Source organism: Rhincodon typus, chromosome 7, assembly GCF_021869965.1.
Source record: "Rhincodon typus isolate 14 chromosome 7, sRhiTyp1.1, whole genome shotgun sequence".
In the NCBI taxonomy this organism is placed as follows: domain Eukaryota; kingdom Metazoa; phylum Chordata; class Chondrichthyes; order Orectolobiformes; family Rhincodontidae; genus Rhincodon; species Rhincodon typus.
Window position 1 is genome coordinate 15,599,179 of NC_063338.1, and position 19,388 is coordinate 15,618,566.

A 19,388-nucleotide genomic window follows, 5' to 3' on the forward strand; every position below is an offset into this window, starting at 1 on the left:
TGTCACTCTCACTATCACACACTCACTGTCACACACTCACTGTCACATAGTCTGTCACACACTCACTGTCACACACTCACTGTCACACTCACTGTCACACTCTGTGTCACTCTCACTATCACACACTAACTATCACATACTCACTGTCACATACTCACTATTACACTGTCCCCATCCTTCCACACTTTCCCCCTCCCTTTCACACTCTCCCCCTTCTTGTTACACTCTACCTCTCCACCCAACCCTCTTCGCCTCCCTATCACACCCACACAGTAATCCAGAGACACAGGCTAATGGCCTGAGGGTGTGGGTTCAAACCTCGCCATGACACATTGAAACTGAAATTCAGTTTTAAAACCTGGAATAAAAAGCTAGGCTAATGGTGGTTACATAACCACTGTCAATCATTGTTAAGAAACAATCAAGTTCGCTAATGTCCTGTAGGGAAGGAAACTGCCATCCTTACCTGGTCCGGCCTACATGTGACTCCAGATCCACAGCAAAGTGGTCGACTGTTAACTGCCCTCTGGGCAATTAGGAATGGTCAATAAATGCTGCCTGGCCAGTGACACCCTCAACCCGTGAATGAATATAAGAGACTGGTCCTATCCCACTCTATTGCTCCCTGTTCTTGCCGTTTCCCCCAGTGCCTAAGCTCACCACAATGCATTGAATCCAAAATCCTGGCACCATTTACAAAACCATCGCCAACTTTGTCCTGACCATGGCATTGTGTGTCTAGCCCCTTCTCTAGACATTAAAGTCAGGCTTACATTGTGTACACTTCTGCTTCTGGCAGTACAGTGCATCCATCTTCCCCCCCCACCAATGCCATGTCCCTTCCCACCTCCTCCCCAACCCCTGCAGTGCCATCTCCCGTCCGGGTCATGTTCCCCCGTTAACATCCTGCACATGGCAGCACTATCTAATGGAGGGGGCGGAGACGGGGGTGGAGTTGGGAAGCCAGCACTCACTGATCTGGAGGCCAGGCCTATGCTGTGGACACAGGCCCAAAGCCTGGGAGTGAGTTACTGACCCATTCAGGGTTGCCCAATGTGAGGCCCTACCGATTGGAACAGGGTGGTAGGGGTTGGACGGGGGGTGGCGGTGGGTTGGAGGTGGGGGGGTGATGATGCATGGGCGCTTCCTCAGCAATGAAATGCCAGACCGTTGCCCTCTCAAGTGATTTGATCGTCGATATGCTCCAAGCTGCTGTTTCTCTCTTTCAATTCTGCGTTTTTCCCCCTTTCCCCTACCCCTTCCACAGGAAACGCATCACCATCCAGAAGAAGAGGTCACGGTAAGTGAAGCATTTGATTGATGTAAAGTTGACAGTTCTCGGGCCTGGGGGATGCGTTCAGGGTTTTTGCCACTTTCAGCCAGCCCCAAAATGGCTGGGGCAAGTGAGGGCTGCGCACAGTGTGATCCCAAACCGCACCGCCGTCAGGGCTCTCGGCTGGGCGACGGTGACGAGGCAACCGCAAGGCGGGAGGCCCTTCAGCCCTTCAGCCTGGTAGAATAACGGAACCCGGTCAGCACGGACCAGTTGGGCCAAAGGGCCCATTTCCGTGCGACGCGAATTCACAAACATTTCCGGAGATCAGTCAAAGAGAGAGAGAGAGAAAAAAACGAGCAGTTTCACATCACTGGGGAGGGGGGGAACACACGCTGCAACTAGGAGTGGTCAGTGACTCCAGAGCCCAGTCAGCTACGTGATCGCGTCGGAGGCCGAGGGGTGATCTTGCAGAGGTTTATAAAATCATGAGGGGCATGGATAGGGTGAATAGACAAGGTCCTTTTCCCTGGGGGTGGGGGAGTTCAAAACTAGAGGGCATAGGTTTTAAGGCGAGAGGGGAAAGATTTAAAAGGGACCTAAGGGGCAACTTTTTCACACAGAGGGTGGTGCGTGTGTGGAATGAGCTGCCAGAGGAAGTGGTGGAAGATAATACAATTGCAACATTTAAAAGGCATCTGGATGGGTCTGTGAATAGGAAGGGTTTAGAGGGAAATGGGCCAAATGCTGGTAAATGGGACTAGATTAATTTAGGATATCTGGTCAGCAAGAAGAGTTGGACTGAGGGGTCTGTTACTGTGCTGTACAAGTCTATGACTCAACGACATAAACATACTGACTGGACATTAGGGTGTGGAAGGGTGCGTTTCTGAATGGAGGCCTGTGACTAGTGGCATTCCTCAGGGATCAGTGTTGGGACCTTTGCTGTTTGTAATATATATAAATGATTTGGAGGAAAATGTAACTGGTATGATTAGTAAGTTTGCCGATGACACAAAGGTTCGTGGAATTGTGGCTAGCGACGAGGACCGTCAGAGGATACAGCAGCATATAGATCAGTTGGTGACTTCGGCAGAGAGATGGCAGACGGAGTTTAATCCGGAAAAATGTGAGGTGATGCATTTTGGAAGGTCTAATCCAAATGGAAAATATACAGTAAATGGCAGAATCCTTAAGGGTACGGATAGGCAGAGGGATCTGGGTGTACAGGTACACAGGTCACTGAAAGTGGCAACGCAGGTGGAGAAGGTAGTCAACAAGGCATATGGCATGCTTGCCTTCATCAGTCGGGGCATTGAGTTTAAAAATTGGCAGGTAACGTTGCAGCTTTATAGAACCCTTAGTTAGGCTGCATTTGGAGTGTTGTGTTCAATTCTGGTTGCCACACTGCCAGAAGGATGTGGGGGCTTTGAAGAGAAAGATTTACCAGGATGTTGCCTGGTATGGAGGGCATTAGCTATGAGGAGAGGTTGGAGAAACTTGGGTTGTTCTCACAGGAACGACGGAGGTTGAGGGGGGACCTGATAGAGGTCTACAAGATTATGAAGGGCATGGACAGAGTGGATAGTCAGAAGCATTTTCCTAGGGTGGAAGAGTCAGTTACCAGGGGCCACGGGTTGAAGGTGCGAGGGGCAAGGTTTAAAGGTGATGTACAAGGCAAGTTTTTTACACAAGAGGGTGGCGGGTGCCTGGAACTCGCTGGTGGGGGAGCTAGTGGATGCAGATACTATAGTGACTTTTAAAGGGCATCTTGACAAATACATGAATAGGATGGGAATAGAGGGATACGGTCCCCGGAAAGGTAGGGGGTTTTAGTTGTGATGGGCAGCATGTCGGTGCAGGCTTGAAGGGCCTGCTCCTGTGCTGTAATTTTCTTTGTTCTCGGTCCTATTAAAGCCAACCCCGCCTTCCTCACTTCAGTCTCCCTTGTGTCACATCCTGCGCCTGAGTCAGAAGATTGCTGGTTGAAGTCCCACACGGGAGATCTGAGTACGTTAGCCCAAGCTGCGAAGATATTCCCCCGCCCCGTAGAGTACTGACAAGATGCTTCACTGCAGGAAGTGCCGTCTTCTGACCAGATTTAGAAAGTAAGGCCCAGCCTTCTCTCTCAGGTGGGCCGCGACAGAAATCCCGTGGGATCAGATGGAAGAAGACTGCAGGAGCCGGGGAAGAGAGTATAGATGAAGAATTGACTTCATTTTAAAAGTCCCCTCCCACCCAGCGTCCTGGCCGATATTTATCCCTCATGATGAGAGGATACCTGGTCGTTAACTCGGTGTTGTTAGGGAGAGCTTGCTGAGCACAAATTGCCTGGCACTTTTCCTCCACGACAGCAGTGACTGCCATTCGGGGGGACCTCATCGGCCGTGAAGGAGTTCGGGGACAGACGTGAAGGTGCTGTGTATAAATACAGGTCCTTTCTGCTCTGTTGCCGCACTAGTGTGTGTAATGGATGCGGCTGACAAAGTGTCTAGCCCGTGGATCAGCGACAAGGGTGAAGGGTAAAGATGAATTCCGGTCGCCGCGCTGCGTGGACCGGTGGCAGCGGGCGGCTGCTTGCGAGGCACGCCCTTACGTTCAGACCCCTTGTCCTCCCAGGTCCGCAAGACATTCCGTGTTTTGGCGAAGAAAGTGGTTTTGATGTGCCGGGTCTGCATGCATCTACGCGTGGCGTCGAAAGCCTTCATGGAGGTCTGGGCGACGTTGACAAAGTATGCCAGCAAGCAGCAAACGGAAGAGGTGAGGCCATTCGTCTGTGGAAACGTAGACTGCTGCACAGAAAGAGTCCATTGATGCCACCCACCTGGGCCCACCCTCTGTAACTGCAGCTTAGCCCTTCCCTTTCCCCTGTAGCCCCAGTCAATGTTTCTTCTTCAAATAATTACCCAATTCCCACAACTGAACCTGCCTCCTTTCAGTCACCACCCTTCACCAGTAGAAATATTTCTCCCTATTACTTTGTCCTGACCCCTCGTGATTCTTGAACAGCTTTCACCTTTCACCTCTGAACGTTACGTGAGAAGACCAGCCCCTGTTGGCGATTCAGGTTGAATAAAACTGGCTGAGGTGAAGGAGCCTTGCAAAATGGAAACTGCATTGAGCTATTTACAGGTCATTGTGGAGGCTGTGGGACAGACTAGAATAGAATAAGACAGGGATTGACAGGGTTAGGGGACCATGACATTAACTAGTGAGATGGTCTTGTCTTAACCTGATAGTCCTTCCAATTGGCTCAAATCTTCTAGTATCTGTATTGTTGAAATCTGGATGCAAATTTGGAATGCATGTCACAAACCCACAGATATCCTCACACACACACATATCCTCTCACACACACATATCCTCACACACACATATCCTCATACACACACATATCCTCACACACACAAACACGCACACACACACATATCCTCACAGACACGCATATCCTCACACACACAGACATGTGCACACACACACAGATATCCTCATACACACACCCACAAAAACCCTCACACACATATATAGACACACAGATATTCTTACATGCACACATAGAGATATCCTCACACACACAGACACACAAACACACAGATATCCTCACACACACACACACACACACAGACACACACACAGATGTCCTCACACACACACACACACACACAGATACACACACACATATTCTCATACACACACATATCCTCACACACACATATCCTCTCACACACACATATCCTCACATACACACATATCCTCATACACACATATCCTCACACACACAAACACGCACACACATATCTTCACACATACGCGTATCCTCACACACACAGACATGCGCACACACACATAGACATCCTCACACACACACACAGGTATCCTCACACACACACACAGATACACACACACATATTCTCACACACACACATATCCTCACACACACATATCCTCACACACACACATATCCTCACACACACACATATCCTCACACACACACATATCCTCACACACATATATCCTCACACACACACATATCCTCACACACACATATCCTCACACACACACATATCCTCACACACACAAACACACACACACACACATATCTTCACACACACACATATCCTCACACACACATTTCCTCACACATACATATCCTCACACACACAAACACACACACACATATACATATCCTCACACACACGCATATCCTCACACACACAGACACGCACACACACACACACACACACAAATATCCTCACACACACACCCACAGAAACTCTCACACACGTATACAGACACGCAGATATTCTTACATGCACACATAGAGATATCCTCACGCACAGACACACACACACAGATATCCTCACACACACAGACACACACACACACACACACACACAGATATCCTCACACACACATACACACACACACACAGATATCCTCACACACACACACACAGATATCCTCACATACACATACACTCACACACATACAGAAATCAGACCTTTCTGAAGAAGATTCCAGACCCGAAACATCAGTTTTCCTGCTCCTCTGATGCTGCCTGGCCTGCTGTGTTCATCCAGCTCCACACCTTGTTAGCGTAACTGAACTGATGCCCCAACTGTCCTTCTTGACTTGACCCAACCAAACCCAACTTTCACTCCCACCACCACTTGCCCAACATGACCTGACTACTCCCACTCCCCAGACACCACCCAACTACCATGATCCACACTGGTTAATGGGCTTCATTTCTAGATGCTGGTAGTTTACCCTGTTTTAGTCACTGTTTGAACCTTGCGAAGCAATGAATACAAGGCAGGTTTTCAAGATGTGAGGAACAAAAACAGAAGTTGCTGGAAAAGCTGAACAGGTCTGGCAGCTTCTGTGAAGAAAATATCACAGTTAACGTTTCGGGTCTGGTGACAGGTGAAGTTCTGAGGAAGGGTGACCGGACCTGAAACGTTAACTCTGATATTTTCTTCACAGACGCTGCCAGACCTGCTGAGCTTTTCCAGCAACTTCTGTTTTTACAGCATCTGCAGATTTGTCAGTTTTCAAGATGTGAGGCTGATCATCTGTCCCCTGTCCATCTTTAGCCCCATTTCAGTTTAGCTCCTGCTGTGGGTCATTTGCTCGACATGACCAAACACAGACAAGACAGCATACTGCACTCCCTGGTCAGCTTAGCCATGTCAGGATGCAAGATGCAAACCAGAATCCAGATATTTCCAGGAACTCTGTGTGTGTGTGTCTGTGTCTGTGTTTGTGTGCATGAGTGCACACGCGCATATGTGTGTCTGTGCGAGAGTGTGTGCGCGTATGTGTCTGTGTGTCTGTGTGTGTGCGTGTGTCTGTGTGTGTGCGTGTGTCTGTGTGTGTGTGCGTGTCTGTGTGTGTGCGTGCGTGTGTGTGAATGTGTGTGTGCGTGTGCGCGCGCGCATGTGTGTATGCGAGTGTGCGTGTGTGTGTGTATATGTGTGGGTGTGTGTGTGTGTATGTTTGCGAGTGTGTGTGTGTGTATGTGAGAGTGTGTGTGTGTGTATGTGTGTGAGAGTGTGTGAGTGTGTGTGTGTGAGAGAGAGTGTGTGTGTGTGTGTGAATGTGTGTGTGTGTCTGTCTGTCTGACTGTGTGTGTGTATGCGAGTGTGTGTGTGTGTGTGTGTGTGTGTGTGTGTGTATGTGTGTGTTCCCAGTGTCAGGAGGGGACCCATCACTCTGCTGGGGTGGCCATTTGACTGCACCTTTCCAGCCTGTAATGATTCAATACTTGTCCTTGAAAAGTGTGCCTTATTAAAGGTACCATTGCTTACAGCTTCACCTACTCCATGTTGCAGCAAGTCTGGCTGTTTAAATAAACCTCTCCTGAATTCCTGACTGAATTAATTAGCGATGAATACTTACAGCCCCTCCTACATTTAGAACGTTTCCCTAACCTTCCCACAACTGGGAACGCCTCTTCTATATCTACCCTATTGAATCTCCTCATAATTTTATAACGAGCTCCATTGGGTCACGCCACTCTCCCTTTTCTCAAACAGAGAGCCTCATCCGGTATCATTTTTCCTGTTGTGGTAGCTCCCTCGTCATTTAGTTTCATACTAGCCCTGTGCCTCTGTAGGCTATTTATCGTGCAGGGAGTCAGAATTGTGCACAGCGCTCCAAGTCTTGGTTAACCTTTCACCCTTCCGCAAGGCTTTTAGCTGTAGTTTGCTCTCCTCTCGATGAGCAGGGGGTCCCACCAGCTTCTCATTGCCTTCCCCCAGCAGTGCAGCCATAGCAACACAATGCGATCCCAGTTGTAGAAGGTTCTAGAACAGTGTTGGCCATCAAAATTAGTCACAAGTTAAGACAAAACCAATGACAATAAATAAAATTTGTGGAGGGGTGTAAAATCCATTCACGCGGGCCCACCTTAAGCTAACATAGGTCTAGGAGTTGTGGGGCTAATGGGTAGCTCTACCAAAGAGCTGTCATAGGCACAATGGGCTGAACAACCTCCTTCTGTGCTCTACCACTCTATTGTGGTATGAGGTGGCCTAGTGGTATTATCGCTGGACTATTAATCCAGAGACCCAGATAGTGTCCCGGGGATCCAGGTTTGAATCCCGCCACGGCAGACGGTGGAATTTGAATTCAATAAAATATCTGGAATTAAGAATCTAATGATGACCACGAATCCATTGTCGATTGTTGGGAAAATCCCATCTGGGTTCACTCATGTCCTTCACGGAAGGAAACTGCCACCCTTACCCGGTCCGGCCTACATGTGACTCCAGACCCACAGCAATGTGGTTGACTCTGAACTGCCCTCTGTGCAATTAGGGATTGGCAATAAATGCTGCCTGGCCAGCAACTCCCTCATCCTGTGAATGAATAAAGAATAAAGTTCATGATGTAAATAGGAGGCAGTTCTACAGGACAACAAGATTAATTGCAGAATGATAATCTTTAACCTTAGCTGTTCTAGTTAAGCTGTGACTCTAGGACAAGCGCCTCATTCAGAACAACAGCAGACAATATTTGTGAGCCAAGAGTGAGCACTTGATAGGGCAGTGGGGCTAAAATGCTCTGGAATTGTATTGAATAAGGGATTGTGTATGAGTTCCCAGGTCACAAATATATCTCTTTCAATTTTGAATTGACTGTGCACTTTGGGGAGCCTAGATTTCCTTGTTGCTTTTCCCATGGCAACATTTCAGCCAATCAGAGTGGACTTGCCGACCAATCAGCACCCTTTCCTCCCATAGACTAAATTGTTGTGACCATTTGGAATTTGTTATTCTTGCAAGGGTCCAAAATGAAAAGCAACGGCAATATCTCTCTCTGTCCTCAGCAATATTTAAGAACGTTTTTTTTGTTTTAACTGTCAGTTTTTACCGCAGATTGTCCCTCCTTTCTTCCTGCCCCCCACCCCACCCCCCAACCCCCACAGGACATCACAAAGATTAACATCTCTCTCTTTTCATTCAAACAGGAACAGAGAGAAAGCAGCAAAGCAGCTTTTGATGTCCAGTACTTCAAGACACAACACGTAAGCCCACCCCATAGATTCCCAGCTCGATTAATGCACAGAGTGAACATTAAGAGAAAGACAAATTCAGGCACTGGTGGGGAAGCTTGTTACTGTTGACGTTTCAGTTACTAGGGGACGAACCCCTCGGCTTCACACACTTCATTATCTCGGATCTGTGCAGGGACGATACCAGTTTCTGTGCGTGTCGGAACTTTATTTACACTGCTTTAATATAGCTCTGCACAAACAAAATGTCTGCTCTCTGGTTTCCAGCCCAGGCTTCCAGCTCTGTACAGCTGGGCTTCGTGGGGCGGAACCCCCTGGTGAGTGAGGCTCTGAGCTCTGAAACAGCAATGGTTGCTGGGGGGCTTTGGGGTGGGGAAGTTCAAGCTGATTTTTCACACCAACAAGGCTCCATCCAATGTGTTTTTTTTTCCCGACGCGGCCTAGTGGACTGCTGTCTGAGGCCCAACTACAAGGTGTACAATGAAAAGCCTGTGTCCAGGTAGCCACTCGCTTCCTGTTTAGAGAATCCCTGTGTTTCCATCAACTTCACCCGCATTCAATTGCCCCCCTCACCTCCGCAACACACAGTGGAGAATTCCCCAATTGCCCTCCCCCCAACCCCCACCAGCCCCACCCCGCCGAGCCACAACACCCCACAGGCTCAACAACTCTCGTATCCCCCAAATGCTGACTCTGTGCTCACACACAACGTCTGAGGCATTGGAGGAAACGCAATTCCACAGCTTGGCTTACCTCTCTGTTGTTGGGGGTGGAGGGTGGGGCAGGGGCAGAATAAAATGTAGTTCAGGAGTGCGAGCATCAGTGGAAAGGACAGCAGATGCTTTCCCCGAGATATATTTTATTCGTAACATTTATCAATGGATATATCATAAAAAAAGATAGGAACAGCAGTAGGCCATTCAGCCCATTGAGTCTCTCTTGGTGTTCCGTACGATCGAACACTTTAATGCCTTTTACCCACCCTGTTCCCTGGATACCATTAAAGACCATTCCAAGTTGACGTTACGTTAAGGTGCAAATCAGATGAGTTTTTTAATGCTATGTGTTAGTCACGACAATTAAAATTACAGCCAACAATTACAAGATTCAATCCACGTCGATCGTATAGCTTGGGAGCGGGGGGTTTTACACAGTTAAAGCCCCTTGGCGTATTGGTGGCTGTGATCCCTCGACATGTTGTCCTAGACCATAGAAGGTGGAAGTGTGCGACAGTCAGTCTTTGTAAGAAAAAGACCACTGCGTCTCTCTCCAGAACTGCTTTGCAAAGGCACGTCCCAGGAGGTAGTGGACCGTAGACTGTTGGCCAAAGCAGCCATCTTGAAGGCCACGTCTGTGAGGGGGAGGGGAGGGTGGGACTTCTACCATTGCCCTACCTTTTAGAAGGTGGTAGTGGCATACCTTCTGGGACTGGGTGCTGAAGATAGCATCATGGCGCTTGCACAGTACAAAGTTCCAGGTCTTTTACTGTCGCGGCTTCCTCATCTCTGGAGCGGATCACCGCATTTGGAGCCCCTGTCAATCTCTTCCTGAGCCTACGTGAAAGCGGAAGTGTCTGAGGTTTGTTTGTGACTGATACTCGTTTTGCATCCGCAGAATAGATTTCCTATCAGAGCGATTCAGGTCGCCATGAAGGTACCTGAGAAGCGGTCGATGGAAGATTTGGAGCTGGTCTTGTCTTCTCTCCGGTCTCTGTTGAGCATCAGACACTACAGCAAGTCCTACCAGCTCATGCTGGCAAAAATAATGCGATACGAACGGTAACGTCCTGAAAACAGAGAGAGAGAAAAAAAAACATTCGCAGGCAAAGGGCGAAGGTCTAAGTGAGTCACTCTTGCAGAGAGCCAGCACCAACCAATGGGCCAAGTGGCTTCCCTTTCTGTGCTGTATCCCTTCTGTGATTCTCCAGTTGGGGACCCAGCAGAATCAGTCAGCATTTGAGTGAAGTTTTAGTAAGTGCAGTGTACTGCCACTGAGACCCAGTTAATAGTCACCTCACCTTTGGTTTAATATATCCATGCATTAAATTTCAGACCCTTGCGTGGGTTTTGTTGTAAACCTATGGTTTAGCACCAACATCAGTGTCCATCTTTCCCTGCCCAGAAGCCAATTCCTCATCAGGGATGAGCCCAGTTTCCTCTTTTTAACATCGACATGTCCAGCAATGCCATGACGCCCACCGCTGAGGCAGGTGGGACTTGACCCTGGGTTTCCTGGTCCAAAGGTACGGATACTACCACTTGCGCCACAAGATCCCTCAAGGTATGGCTCTTTCTTAAAGCAGAACCCACCAAATTAGCTGAATAATAACTAATTAAACAAGGTTACTCACAACGCCCACCGGGGGCAGTGTCACACTTAGAAAGTAAAGGAAATAAGGGAGGGAGCTAAATCAAAATGGAGTTATAGAGTCATAGAGTCATACAGCACAGAAACAGACCCTTCGGTCCAACTCATCTGTGCTGACCAGATATCCCAATCTGACCTTGTCCCATTGGCCAGCATTTGATCCATGCCCCTAAACCCTTCATATTTATGTACTGATCCAGATGCCTTTTAAATATAATAATCATATCTGCCTCCACCACCCCCTCTGGCAGTTCGTTCCATACACACACTACCCACTGTGTGGAAAATGTTGCCCCTCATGTCCTTTTCACATCTTTCCCCTCTCACCTTAAGCCTATGTCCCTCTAGTTTTGGACTCCCCTCCTCTGGGGAAAAAGACTTTGGCTAGTCATCCTATCCATGTCCCTCATGATTTTTTCAACCACTATAAGGCCATTCCTCAGCCTCTGATGCTCCAGGGAATAAAGCCCCAGTCTATTCAGCCTCTCCCCATATCTCAAACCCTCTAATCTCGGCAACATCCTTGTAAATCTTTCCTGCACCCTCTCAAGTTTAACAATCCATCCTCTAGAAAGGCGATCAGAATTGCGCGCAGTATTCCAAAATCATCTGTGTTTCTAATTAAACTGAAATTTTACAAGCACTGCCTGCCACAAAAACAGAAGTGAGGAAAGGTAAGGGAGGGGACTCAATTAAAACAAAGTTGTGGAGGGAAATAAGACAATAGGGGAGTCCAAAACTAGAGGGTATGGGCTTAAGGTGAGAGGGGAAAGATTTCAAAGGGACCTGAGGGGCAACATTTTCGCGCAGAAGGGTGGTGCGTGTTTGGAAGGAGCTGCCGGAGGAAGTGGTGGAGGCTGGTGCAATTACAACATTTAAAAGGCATCTGGATGGGTACATGAATGGGAAGGGTTTAGAGGGATACGGGCCAGATGCTGGCGAATGGGACTAGATTAATTTATTAGGATATCGGGTCAACATGGACGAGTTGGACCGAAGGGTCTGTTTCCGTGCTTTATGACTCTATGACTTTGCCATCGCCCATCAACTTCCCTCCCCCCGCCAACAACCATGGTGCCCACCTCCCTCCAAAAGTAACCCGGCTCTTTTCTTTTCCCCTCTTCCTTATATCCGGAAGTGTTTCCTCAAACTTTTTTGTTTCTCCCCATCACTAAACCACCGTGTCTCCTTTTCCTTTATCCTCCACAACTGAATCACCCCGTGTTTCCAATTAATGACCAATTAATGTGTCGGGGGGCAGGGCAAGTACACCAGAGGTGTGGGAGAGGGAAGAAGAAAAGGAAATAGACCTATGGACGGGGGGGCGGTCATCCAAATTCAGCTTCGACAGTCTATACTGAGGAGTGTGTTTGTACCAGATGCGGATGCATGAGGAGTGCATACTCTGTGCTTGTACATACTGGAAAATGGGTACTACAGGGTGTGTGCCTGGCCTGTGTACTTCAACATATATCTGCCATGGTGGTATTTTGAACCCATTAAGTCTGCACCACCGCCACCACATTCTCCAGATGGAGATCCCAGCCCTTTTCTTTATATCCAGAAGTGCCCTTTCACACAACCCAATGTCTCTTTTCCGACAGCACCGAATCGCCCGCGGTCACTCTCCTTCTATCACCCACCGCCGGTACATTTACCCAGTTGAAAAATTTAGGTGCAAAGTCCTTTAAGGGCAGTGCAAAGTGTCAAAGGTGAGGGAGAGGGGGAACGGGCGAAATCAAATTGGAGTTGAAAGGGAAGGTAAAGCACTGAATCCCCTGCGATGCCCCCCTCCCTCTCTCTCTAGGCATTGAGAGTATTGGTGGCACCATTTGTTCCCTCTCCAAGGACACCCCGTAGCTGTGAAAATCTCAGCTCTTAAAGCCAAAGTCCAAAGAGCATCTTCTGCACTCCATCAACTCTGGACCTGTTCTCACTAACCATCGAGGGCACCTCTGGCATTGATGGTAGTGTTCCTACCTCTAAGCCAGGAGGCCCAGGTTCTAGTCGCACCTGTTGCAGAGCTGTGTAACAATGTTACTGAACACGTTGGCGAGGAAACTATCTTTCGGTTGATCCTAAAAGGAGCTGCAGTCCTAACATTGACACCTCTGTCTTTGTTGATTGTGGGTTCATAGTTCAGCTCTGTACTACTGCCCACTCGGTACTATGCAGTACTGAGGGAATGCTGCACTGTCTGAGACACTGCTTTGTGGATGAGACATTTAACACAGGGCCCAGCTCTCTGTTCAGGTCACTGTGAAAGATGGCAGTATCTTGAAGAAATGCAGGACAGTTTTCCCTGGTTAATATTTATCCCTCAAACAACATCCCAAAACAGACAATCTGATCATTATCTCATTTCTACTTATGGGAGCTTGCTATAAAGGCGGAGAGGCTTCGGAAATCTGAAGCACAAAGGGACTTGGGAGTCCTAATTCAGGAGTCTCCTCGGGTTAACGTACATTTTCATTTAGCAGTTAGGAAGGCAAATGCAGTGTTAGCATTCATTTCGAGAGGGCTAGAATACAAGAGTAGAGATACACTGCTGAGGCTGTACAAGGCTGCATTTGGAATATTGTGAGCAATTTTAGGCTGATCTAAGGGGGAGTGCGCTGGTGTTAGAGGAAGTTCAGAGGAGGTTTACAAGAATGATCCTGAGATTGAAGGACTTGTCCTATGAAGAGCAGTAGAGAACTCTGGGTCTGGACTTAATGGAGTTTGGAAGGATGAGGAGGGTCTCACTGAAACTTGCAGAATACTGAGAGGCCTGGATAGAGTGGACGTGGAGAAGACGTTTCCACTAGGAGGAGAGACTAGGACCTGAGGGCACAGCCTCAGAGTGAAGGGACGACTCTTTAGAGTGAGATGAGGAGGAATTTCTTCAGACAGAGGGTGATGAATCTGTGGAACTCATTGTCACAGAGGGCTGTGGAGACCAAGTCATTGAGTGTATTTAAGACAGATAGGTTGTTGATTAGTAAGGAGATCAAGGGGTATGAGGTAAAGGCAGGAGAATGGAGTTGAGAAACATATCAGCCATGATCGAATGGCGGAGCAGACTCAATGGGCCGAATAGCCTAACTCCGCTTCTATATCTTATGATCTTGTTATGCCAGGAGAGCAGGGTCAGCAAGAACCCAGAGGATTAGAATCGACAAGATCCCACTGGATCACGGTCAGCAAGGTCCCCGCTTCCTTTGTGCCTCACAGTAAAGGAGGATGAAAGATAAGGATGGCAAAATTCGGGGTCCTTGGATGACAAGAGATATTGAAAGTTTAGTTAAAAAGGAAAAAGAAGCATATGTAATGTTTAGGAAACTGTAATCAAACAAGGCCCTTGAGGATGTATAAAGGAAGCTGAAAAGAACTTAAAACAGGAAATTAAGAGGGCTAGAAGGGGTCACAAAGGGGTCAAGTCCTTGGCAAGGAGGATTAAGGAGAACCCCAAGGTGTTTTATATGTTTATTAGGAGCAAGAGTGTAGCGAGGGAAAAGGGTAGGCCCACTCAAGTACAAAGGAGGGAATTTATGGGCAGAGCCAGAGAAAGTCCTCCCATTGGTATTCACCAAGGTGAACCACATGGATGATTGTGGGATTAGGGAGGGAAATGTTGATATTCTGGGGCATGTCAATAAGAAGAAGGAGAAGATGTTGGGTGCCTTGAAAAGCTTTAAAGTTGAGCAGTACCCTGGGCCAACGGGATCCATCCCAGGATACTGAGGGAGACAAGGGAGGAGATTGCCAGGACCTTGACAGAGATCTTTGTGTCCTTTTTAGCCACAGGTGAGGTCTCAGAAGAATAGCCAGTGTCGTTCCTTTGTTTAGGAAGGGCAACAGGGATAATCCAGGAAAGTATAGGCCAGTGAGCCTTACATTGGTGGGAGGGAAATTGTTGGAGAAGATTCTTAGGGACAGGATTTACTTGCATTTGGAGAAGAATGGACTTATTAGGGGTAGCCAGCTTTATGCAGGGGCGGTCTTGTCGCTCAAATTTGATTGAGTTTTTCAAGGAAATAATGAAGATGATTGATGAGGGCACAGCATGTTGTTGGATGTTGTCTACGTGGACTTTACTAAAGCATTTGACAAGGTCCCTCACGTTAGGCTGTTCCAGAAGATTAAGTCACATGGGATCCATGGTGAGTTGGCAAGTTGGATACAAAATTGGCTTGGTCATGGAAGACAGAGGGTAGTTGTGAAGGGGTGTTTTACTGACTGGAAGTCTGTGATCAGTGGTGTTCTGCAAGGATAAATGCTGGGACCTCTGTTGTTTGTAATATATATAAATGATTTGGATGAAAATGTAGGGGGTCAGATTAGTAAGTTTGCAGATGACATGAAAATTGGTGGAGTTGTGGATAATGAAAGGATAGTCATAGGACCCAGCAGGATATAGATCAGTTTAGAAAGTTGGGAGGAGAATTAGCAGATGGAGTTTAATCCGTACAAACATGAAGTTGAGGTATTTTGGGAGATCAAATACAAGGGTAAAGTAAATGCTGGAGCCTTATCGATATACAGCAGGATCTTGGGATGTAAGTCCGTAGCTCCCCGAAAATGGCAACACAAGTGGATAAAGTGGTAAAGAAGAGGTACAGCATGCTTCCTTCGTTGGTCAGGGGCAGTGAGTATAAAAATTAGCAAGTCATGTTGCAGCTATATAAATCTTCAGATAGGCCACGGTTGGAGTATTGTGTACAGTTCAGGTCACCACACGACAGAAAGGATGTGGAGGCTTTGGAAAGCATGCAGAAGAGGTTTTTTCAGGCTGTCTGCCTGTATTGGAGTGTATTAGCTAGAAATAGAGGCTGGACAAACTTGGATTGTTTTCACTGGAGCATCAGGGGCCAAGGGGATAAACCTGATTGAACTATATATAACTATGAGAGGCATGGATAGGGTGGATAGTCGGAATCTTTTCCCAGGGTGAAAATATCAAATACTAGGGGGCATAGGTTTAGGTGAGAGGGGGCAAGTTTAATGGAGATGTGTTAGGAACATTTTTTTTAACACAGATAGTGGTGGGTGCCTGGAACCCGCTGCCCGGGGAGGTGGTACAAGCAGATACAATAGCAACGTTGAAAAGGTACTTAGACAGATGCAGGGAATAGATATGTGCAGGCACATGGGATTAGGTTAGAATGGCATCATGGTCAGCATAGACATGATGGGCCAAAGGGCCTGTTCCTGTGCTGTACTGTTCTATGTTCTATCAATGTTTATTTACTGGAGATTCTGGAACATTCCTGGAGGGTTGGTTAACCCCGGCCATCCCCTAAGTTAAAGGCAGCAAATACTGCAGTGATCAGCAAGTCCCAAACAGTGCAATCCCGCACCAATTTTGAGTAAAACAGAAAATATTCTCTTTCGTTATCCCCTTTCCCAGGCCGAGCAATTGATCAATGAAATAGAGTCCCAGTTAGAGGAATTACATTCATGTTGTCAAACTCCTCCAAAGACAGGAGCTGGGAACTTGGTTAGCTGTGAAGAAGGGGGTGAGATGGATAAGGACTGACGCTGATGACTGAGTGGTATCAAGAGCTTGATGTGACAAAACTTATTTCTGTTAGACCCTCCGCTGCAAATGTGGACGTCACTGACAAGGCCAACATTTGTAGCCAATCCCAACATTTGTTGTTGGTCCCTGATTGCCCTCGAGAAGCTGGTGGTGTCCTAAGTTATATGTTCCGTCACATTGCTTAAGAACTGATTGTCTTTACTCCTAGGTACACACTGTCCAGTACATGCTCCTCCGAACATACATGCCCTGCATACATTCTGTGGGACACATGGTACCCTTCTCTATATACATTCTCTGAGATATACTTTCCTGTACAGACTCTGATACACATAGCCTGGAACTCTCCTGTATAAACTAGCCAGTATGCGGGGTTCTGGTGCGTAGCCCTGATACACACTGCCTGATAAAACACTGACTTCTAAATAATCCTGGTACGTACTGGTTGCTAACCAGTCTTTGGTAAATACACCCAGATACACACTCCCGACACAATTACCTGATACACCACACCCAGGTACACAGACCTGGTGCTGGTGGTGATAATGTCACTGGAATACTAATTCAGAACCGCCAGACCAATGGGATTGAGTCGCACCATGGCAGATGGTGACACTTGAATTCAATTTAACCCAAAAAATAAATGTTGCAATAAACGCTGGCCTAGCATCCCATGTGCAAGTAAATAAAACATTACCAGTGTCCAGTACTGTCTAGGGCTAGCTTCCTTATTTAATAAGCATCTTCCATGAAGGGGTGCTGGCAAGGCAAACATTTGTAGTCCACCCCTAATTGCCCTTGAACTGAGCAGCCTGCTTGGCCATGTCAGAGGGCAGTTAACAGTCAGCCATGTTGCCTTCGTTCTTGAGTCACGTGTAGGCCTGACCAGGCAAGGATGTCAGATTCTCTTCCCTAAAGGACATTAGGGAAATCAAAAGATTCTATAGCAACCAATAATAGTTATCATGGTCACCACTGGATTTTATTAATTACATTTAAGTTCCAACAACTGCCTTAGTGAGTCTTGAACCTGTACCACCACAGAACTAACCTGGTTCCCTAGGTTACCCGTCCAGTGCCAGTATCAATTCCCACCAGTGACTATCCACCGATGTTTCCTGGGAAACCAAGGTGTATCAATGAACATAGGATTGAAGTCGATCGTAGGTCGAGGGTCTTGCAACACTCGGGGTCAAAGGTGAAAGTTGACTGATCAGGTGAGGTACTGAGGGACAACTTGTGAAATGAAGTGCTTTGTAGTGTGAGGCAGCACATGGAGGATGGATAATGTGGGGGAGGGTGGTGTGGAGGGGCATGCTGGAGGGCAAAGAATACAGCTGATGGCAAAAATGGTTGCTCATGTTTGTTGCTTCTACCCTAGATTCAGGAGGAGGAGGGTGATCATGAAGAAAGGGCAGAACGCACACAGCTTCTACTTCATATACTCGGGGGGGGTCAGCTTCACCACTGATGAAGATGGAAGCAGTGCGTTCGAGGAAGAGCATCAAGCGGACTTGCGAAAGGGCGCCAGGTTTGGAGTGAGTCTGCCCAGTGTGTGTGCACGTACCCACATACCGAGGGAGGAGTTTAGATACACCTCCACAGTCCCTTCCCCCAACCCACCTCAACCCTCCAACTCATACTTCCAAAGGAAATTGGATGGGCACTTGAGGAAGGTGAACTTGCCGAACTGTGGACCTGGAGCGGGCTAAATGGGACTGACTGCGTTGCTGTACAGAGAACTGGCACGGCTCAAGTGGGCTGAGTGGCCTCAGTCTTGAGTTCGAGAATGAGACAAGGGCTTTGCTAAAAGTAAGGGACACAAAGCTCCACTTTCAAGCTTTTGGTGTATTTCAGCAATTTTCAGTCCATCACCTTTCTTTCAAAAAGCAAATTACAATCCTCGTCCTTAAACTGATTACTGTCAGTCACGGATCACTCGATTCAGCTTCAGAAACCCCAAATCCAGAGCTTTCAGTAGAAAGTCTGAGCTGATACTTTCAGTGCAGTACCAAAGGAGTGGGATCTTTCAGATGAGATGATAAACTACCTTCTAAACACACTCTCGGGTACAACATTCCAGGAGCCCTGGTTTATATTTGCCTCTGAACCAAAATGACAAACTCATATCATTCTGCTAATGTCACATTGGGAGCTTGCTGCCTGATAATTCTCTATCGTATATTGGTGACTGCATTTCAGAGTTTGTACAGCAGTTTTGGACGTCCTGGGGCCGTGTTATATAAGCAAAAGCCCATTGTTCCAAATAATAAAATTGTCAACCCACTCTCACATACGTCAAAGTAATGCCTGCACCTTGTCTATTCATGCTAGAGGCATGCAGCTCACTTGTTTGTAGCACTAATTCTTGAGCAGAAAACTGTTGCGTTCAAGCATCTGTCGAGAATTTGTACATGTGATCCACACTGACCATCCAGTGCAGGACAGGGGGAGAGATCAATCCACGGTAGCACGAGAAATGAGGAACCCAAACGTGTTCTGAGAAGTGAAGCAGCCATGGGCTCCAATGAGCAGTGAGACTAGGTCCAGTGCACAACTATTTTCCATCTTCCACTTACCGTGCTCTGCCTGTGGGGGGCTGTGATGGGGAATACCCTGAGCGTTGATCTTGAACACAGCCAAGAGGAAACTCCCTGAATGTGTGATCCTGAGTGTGTCAGTGATGGGGAATTCACTGTATATGTGAT

General features: G+C 47.5%; 1 protein-coding gene across 1 annotated transcript in view; it reads left to right on the forward strand.

Moving 5' to 3' along the window:
* The window catches only part of LOC109913326 (cyclic nucleotide-binding domain-containing protein 2), a 60,745-nt gene that overhangs the window by 8,421 nt on the left and 32,936 nt on the right, over positions 1-19,388 (forward strand). Inside the window, exons 3-7 of the mRNA XM_048598698.1 lie at positions 1,268-1,300; positions 3,893-4,033; positions 8,748-8,804; positions 10,407-10,570; positions 18,062-18,218. Coding sequence (XP_048454655.1) covers positions 1,268-1,300; positions 3,893-4,033; positions 8,748-8,804; positions 10,407-10,570; positions 18,062-18,218 — 552 coding nt within the window. The remainder of the gene's footprint in view (positions 1-1,267; positions 1,301-3,892; positions 4,034-8,747; positions 8,805-10,406; positions 10,571-18,061; positions 18,219-19,388) is intronic.